At 34.1% G+C, this 7,239-nt stretch overlaps 1 protein-coding gene across 1 annotated transcript; it reads right to left on the reverse strand.

Annotated features, from left to right (window-relative positions):
- Nucleotides 1-1,499: 1,499 nt before the first annotated feature.
- On the reverse strand, nucleotides 1,500-1,856 carry LOC131050354 (pathogenesis-related protein PR-1-like). Its single transcript, XM_057984516.2, has one exon. It carries the CDS (start codon nucleotides 1,854-1,856, stop codon nucleotides 1,500-1,502), a length of 357 nt encoding a protein of 118 aa, XP_057840499.2.
- Between the last annotated feature and the right edge of the window lie 5,383 nt (nucleotides 1,857-7,239).

Genomic DNA, 7,239 nt, shown 5'->3' on the forward strand with positions numbered 1-7,239 from the left:
CTAAAAGTACCTAATAACAAGATGAGATTCAATAACATGATTGTGGACTACAGGGTTGACTCCATTGCTAGTGTGACTCCTTCCGACTCCAAGCAGAAAAAGAAAGTGCAAGGTGCAGGTGGTCAAAGTTCTTCCCATACTATGACAGGTCCGTGTACCCATACTAGGAGCAAAGCAGCTCCAGATTTATCATGGACGAGTTGGAGGCTATCAACAGGAAAGTGATACAGAAGAATGTAGATCTACTACATTCTTATCAATAGGTCTCTGTTTTTTGGTTTCAGTCTGTTTTAGTACCTTTAGGTTGTTTTGTGGGCTTGGCCCAAGTTGGTTTGGCTTTTGCTACTGTTTCTGAACTTTGATGTTTATTTCATGGATTTTGTGAAACTTCTAGATTTCGGATCCCTATAAAACCCGTTTACCTTAATCAAAAACTAATGATACCTAATACTACTCAGCCTACTCTATAGTAGTGTAAGGGAATTAAGGTGCTCATTATAGCATGTATGCACACAGAAGTAAAAACGTATACCAACATTCATTTCAGATCTATTGTCTAATGGTATCCAGCTAAATACTTGGATTCCAAAGAGATGAAATTGATGTTGATGATCTCCCTTGACATCCCTCTGCCACCCCTTCCTGATTCCTCGATCAGGAAGGCAGTCTCACTGCTTATTGGGATAGAAGCCGCTATCCCACTCTTGCTCTATTTGATTCAATTCACTGCGAAATGAAAAATGCCTCCCAATGAATTCCACTAAGTTCAACGCTCTGGAATCTGATAGCGAGATTTACCTTCATGTCTTTCTCCTTCAACGAGGGTAGAATGAAGAGAGATTCTCTATTGTTTCTGAAACCATGACCAAGGGTATTCTACCTTTCGTATGGATAGAAAATTGTCCTTTTATGGCTTCATAATGGAATTAGAGTGTGAAGGCATCCCGCTCATCCTGTAACGCCTCCATTTTAAATTGATTAAGTTCCCTTCATTCATGCACTAGGAATGAGGGGTTATTGGAGTAGGTCTTTGTCACGTCTCCAGTGTGGTGAATTCAAGTTGCCACATGAAGAGTTGAGTTGAAGTGTTTCAGTCATCTAGGTGACGTACAAGATAGACCTCTTCAGGTGACTTTATTTTGGATTCATATAGTTGATATGGTCAGGTTTTGTTTCAGGCCTCGTATTACGTGAGGTACTCTTTTTCATTAAATCTCTTTGGAGATGTTAATTCTTGTTTCTTTCTGTTTGCCACATTTTGAGAAGGTGAGAGCATGGCAGGTTACGTAAGACTCCTAATTAGGTGACTTGGAGGAAAAATAACAGCATTATTGATTTGTGGTATAACTACCTTGTGGTAAAATAAACCATTTAACTTAGTTTTTGTAATGATTAAGCAATCTATTGTATGAATTATAATTCATTTGAATAGTTTAATTTCATTAATTAGATCCAAACAGATTGTCATAGTTTATATCATAGATAGTTAAAGGTGGGGGTCAATCCGGGCCTGTGCAAGTGTTACTGGCATGGATATACCACTTCCTTTCATCAATCCGAGCATTCATTGCATGTCGAGGTGTCCAATGTGGGCCTTCTCCCCGGAAGATATTTTCACCGTAGGGTGATACCTCTGAATGCTGAAGTAGGCAGTCATTTTTTCTCTGTCTAGCATAATTACGAGCATAAGTTGCAGCCCTGCTGTTCCATTTAAGCGGAGGAACCCCAACAGATTTCCTCGCCTTGTTCTGCGGAATAAAGAATTGAGCAACGAGCTGCGAGTTAGTCAAGCCATGTACACAGCTTAATAACCCCACAAACAACACGAGCAGGACTAGCTGGCAAAATCGGCTCATCCTTAACCAAATATAAGTTGTAATCTCACAATAACAACTGATAACAACAGCTCACAAGTGATAATTGAACTTCTAAGAGAGATCGAGTTGTGATAATGCTATGTAACAATGTGTTCTTAAATACACGGGTGAAATGACAAAAATATAGGTATCGTGTAAATTATTGATTAAAGTAGACCAAAGTATCGGTCGAATCCTTATCGCTTAGAACTTTCATTTCTAGGGTAAATAGACTTATTTATACTGATTTCGTTCTGAGAGCATCACTTCACTCATAAGTTATGTGATTTAAGAAGTGATTAGGGATTAAGAAATTTAGGTAATTCAGTCGGGAAAACACCATGTCTGGCGTTAAGTAATGTTGATGACATTTTAAATGTGGCCACCGAAAACAACCGGCACATTGAGCAACGTGCAGGCTATTTACTTGCTATAACGTGCCTCTTATTTAAATGTAGGTTGCTTCAGACAACAGAAACAACCAAATAAGCCTTTGAGAGCATTTATAAGTCTGATATTTTAATAATTCATTACAAGGAAATCCTAAGCTATGCAGGTTTACATATACTTATCTTTTTAGTCAGTCAGTGAATTGTTTAGGGCTTCGTAAGAAAAAGCAAGGTGTACTAGAAAAAGCATCCCATCAATGTATCTAGACATATATTCAATCAAATCAAAAATAAAATAAAAATAATAGTGAGCACATTTTGAAAACTTTCTAGTTCATTTAAAATTTTATTAGCATTTGTATTTCAACAAGGTGTAATGGTCAGCAGATAGGAAGATATATTTAGGATAATATAAGTAAAAAACTAGCAAGTATGTTTGTTATGAGAAATTATTTACAATGTATGAAGGCAATTAACTTAAGTGATGGATTATATTAAGTACATCTATTGCTGATGGATATGTAGGCTTGTTCATCCTATCTCTTATTCTCCAAAATCTTAGGGTTAATGTTAGAGTTCAATTAGTATTATGATTAAGATTAGTATTTTGAATAGAGTTGAAGTTATTTATATAAGCGATAAATCTTTCCATCTTATTTCATTACAACCAAGTGCATGACATATGGTCATAAGTAGGGGAAGAGCACCAATTACCATCCTTGTTCAATTAGTTGTTCACTCCTTGCACATCTAGCCCCCCAATTACTAACTTTAAAGAAACCACCAAAAAAAAACTAAAAGATCACTAATAAATTTTACATATAGCTATCACTACTTATTTTTTAGCACTTTTGGACCACAATTGACCCATTTGTGCACTCTTATGGGTACGACATTTGTGCATAAGTATTGAAAAATTTAAGTGCATGGTTATTGGGGCATCTTTAAGTAGGTATCAAATGACACTTTGAAATATGTATTTGTTGTCCCTTGCATGCATAATGGATCCCATACCATAAATCATTACCACCGAGAAGCCAAAACAATAATTATATCCACTTATGTTTTATGTGAAGGCAACAAAATGTACTCTTTAGAATTTGTGGGTGCACAAAATTAGCTATAATACTTACTGGTACACTTCCCCTACTAAGATTTTTTTCAATTAGTTTTCTAAAAAATACTATAATTCTTGAGGGTAAAGTTAAAGTTTTTGGTTATATGATCATATTTATGTATCTTGACAAAAATTATAATCAAAATTTAGACATTAACTTTGTGGGCTATGACCATTATATTTCATGGCTCGTAGTTTTTTTTTGTTATATTGAAGAAATATCTATTATATTATACTAAAAATATATTATATCAATACATTGAATATTCAAAAAAACAAGTTTGAGTTTCAACTATACGATCTTAATACCATAAACAAACAACTTTATCAATTGACCCATTGATTTATACAAAGAATTTTAACTTTTAATTAATTTTACAATATACTAACTCTCTAAATTCTTTCTAAAAATAAATTAAAAATCTAGACTTAACTAAAAAACTGAAATAATATCAAACAATCTGTAAAATAAAAAATAATAATCTAGAATAGATATACCTACAAAAATCAACAATTTATTGGAATGATCAAATCTAATTTTTAAAATAACTCATAAATGAATGTATAGAAAAAACTTTATAGCTTTCTACTATCAACATATAAATGCTTCACTTCAATAGAGAATAAGTATACGTTCTACCTTGACATCCACAATTGACAACATGTACGAATAGTGTGCATGCTTTTACGTTTGCAATGAATGAATTTCTCATACACTTAGGGAAAAAAAGAAAGTGCAGGAAGGTCTCTACACCTTAAAAAATGTCCACAACAAAGAAATAAAATAGCAGAGAATATGAAAAATAGAAGGGGAAGAATCACGTCTTGCTAATGAGCAAATGAATGATTTATGATTTGGCAATTTTCTCGGATTACTATCATCTTTCATTTTTTTCTTTCTAAAATACAACTATAATGAATAATAGGGTAAGATAGGAATTATTTGAAGACATGCATTGCACATGATCAATAATTTGACTTCACAACAACACTCTTAGTTGTAGGATGTAGTCTTAGTCTTAGTTTAAAGTTAAGTCTTATTTTTAGACCCGTTGGTGCATTCCAACTCTAGTCTATTTTTATTTTTCCTTTCTTGTGCATAATAATTTGCATCATGCAAAATAGAACTAGTAGTTGATGCTCTACAAAAAGGGGTTAATGTTTAGACTAAAACCTGCGGTCGTATAACACATAAGGAACCCAAGAAACAAAGAAGAGTTAGTGTTAATCGGCCAAAAACTAGTCTAAGCAGGCATACCAAGAGAGACACTAAAAACATAATGAAGTATTTAACTATGAAAGAAAACACAAAAAGGCCTCTCCAAATGCCTTCTACCATGCTCATAGGTCATTCTCCCTTGGTCCTCTCCTCTCCAAGTTCCAAATTAGTGTAGCTCTCAGTAGCTTTTTGCACCATGGATGCCTTATGGAGATTCAAGATTAAAAATGATTAATATAAATGCTATGCAAGTGTGAACAAAAGCTAAAAATGAGAGATTATCTAATTAGCTAGTGTTGATTTTAAACCAAAAGAGTGAATATGATTGATTTATGCTAAATGCTCTCTAAAAATGACTATAATGTAAATACATACAAGTTTTTCAGGATCTGGATTATGAACAAATGAGCTCTATTTATAGGAAAAAATGGAGCAATGTATGGTTGAGATTGAGTAATCTCAACAAGGGTTAGGATTGAATGATATTCAATCCATGAGAGAGCTTTCAACCCAATCATAGGATGACAAGTGTCAATATGAGATGAGTTGAGAGGAGAGGGAATAAGCATTAAATGTTTGACATGACCTGAGAGTTAACTTGGGAGTTAAGGTCAAGGTTGGGTTGAGTGAATAAATTCATTATTCAAGGAATAATGCTTTTATCCAATGGATAAACTCTTGTGCAAATGTTAGTGAGGATAACCATGGTGAAAGAAATAAATGCTTGAGAAGACACATGGATCACATGAGGGTTGAGTCAGGGGTTAAAGTTTTTAACCATGGGTGCAAGTGGATTTAACCATAAATGGTTATGTATTAATGGCCATGTAAGAGCCATTAGTAGTTTGGAAGACTTTAGATGTTAAATTGTTGAACACACAAAGCATTTAATGCTTTTCAAAGACTTTCAAGTCTTTGAGAAGTGACTCCAAGTTGCTTAGGAATGTGAAAATATTTAGGGGATGGATTAGGCTAATTAGAAAGGGATTAGAAGAGTCTAGAAGGGGATTAGGATTGCAAGTGGGTTTGGTGGGTGAGAGAAAATAGGATTTTTATTAAAATAAAATTCTTTTATTTCAACAAATAGGTGCAAGTTGCATTTTTAGGAGAATGCAAGTAGCCGGGGGGATGTAATGTTTTAAATAAATATTTTGTTTAATTTATTTAAAAGAGGAAAGGGGTTTAAATGAAATAAATAGAATTTATTCATTTAATTGATTGTGATTTTGGTTTAATGAATTAATTAAATAAATTGAATAACTTATTTAATTAAGAGGAGAATATTTTGAAGATGAAGTAATTAAATATTAATTAAATTAACTGATGGCTAGTGGGCTTTTAATCAAATAAATAGGAAATATTCATTTAATTAAAATCAACAGATTTATGTGACTACATTTGCCCCTCTTTGAGACGGTCTGTTTTTATCATGTTGTTTCAAAGAATGAAAAATAGGTGTGAAGAAATATGCCCCATAAAATATTAATTTAATGGGTGGTATGCCCCCTTGAGAGATGGACCAAAAATTTTGAAAAATTGGGCGATCTCTCGAAAAAGAAAGAAAATTGGTAGGGTGGTAGAAGAGAAGAAAATAGAACTAATTGTGAAAGAATGAGAGAAAATGGAGTGAATACGAAGAAACAACAAGCCAATGAGTAACATGAGGTTATGCAAGAGATACAGAGCAGATGTAGTGTGTGGTTTGGATTAATGCTATACGATTGATGAAAATTGGTTGGACAATCTGGTGCAATAGGTTTAATTGCCCTGGTCAAGTCAAAGCATGACAGTTGATGTTAGTTGGGTGCTTGGACAGGATAAAGTCTGAGTAAGTGAATCAAAGTGACCTGATGTGACTTAGACAATTGATTTAATTGCCCGATGAAGTCAAGGTATATGAAGCAAAATACTCGTTGATACTTAGACAATTGGTGTAATTGTCTATTGAATTGTTTTTGATTGGTTGATCAATTGATAGTGTGTGCATGTGATGGATGGTTGTGGGGAATCATGGCAGCCCCGTTGAGACTAGGTCATTATGATAAATGCCTATTGTAGTCTAGGATTACCATGATTGATTACCTATTGAGACCCAAAGATACTTGATTAGAGTATCTATTGATAGTCTAGGTGTGTGGGAGTCGATGGACCTATGCAAACAGAGTAACTTACTTTATTTATAGGATGACTTAGGATGGGAAACACAATCCCTCCTATTTAGAGATGGATGGTGATGAACATGGCTTGATTGATTTGATGGGGCATGATGTAGGGTATGTGATGTTGATTATCAAGATGGAGAGGGTGGGGGGGTTCGATGTTAGATAGAAGAAATGGAGGACCTATGACTCATTCCTATGGAAGCAGAGGAAAATAGAGTATGCACCCATTGTCAGTACTATGTATGAATGATATGCAACTATTTATGAATGTATAGATGGATGGAATGCAACAGAATGCAATATATATAGATGAGATGAAAATGACGATCCATAGTGCTTTTATTTTTCATCATTAAGCATGGTAGTATCAATCTTTGAGGAGGCAGTAGGAACCAAGGATGGAGCATCATACCTGCAAACAAACAACATAAATAAAGCATAAAGAAAATGGACCCTCCATAATGGTTCATGCTCATATGGTCACAGTATACGCTAT

This window comes from Cryptomeria japonica, chromosome 5 (genome assembly GCF_030272615.1).
Source record: "Cryptomeria japonica chromosome 5, Sugi_1.0, whole genome shotgun sequence".
NCBI classification, from domain to species: domain Eukaryota; kingdom Viridiplantae; phylum Streptophyta; class Pinopsida; order Cupressales; family Cupressaceae; genus Cryptomeria; species Cryptomeria japonica.

Excerpts from the sequence above, each read along its gene's own strand:
- LOC131050354 (XM_057984516.2), bottom strand. The coding sequence starts at position 1,856 with ATGAGCCGATTTTGCCAGCTAGTCCTGCTCGTGTTGTTTGTGGGGTTA.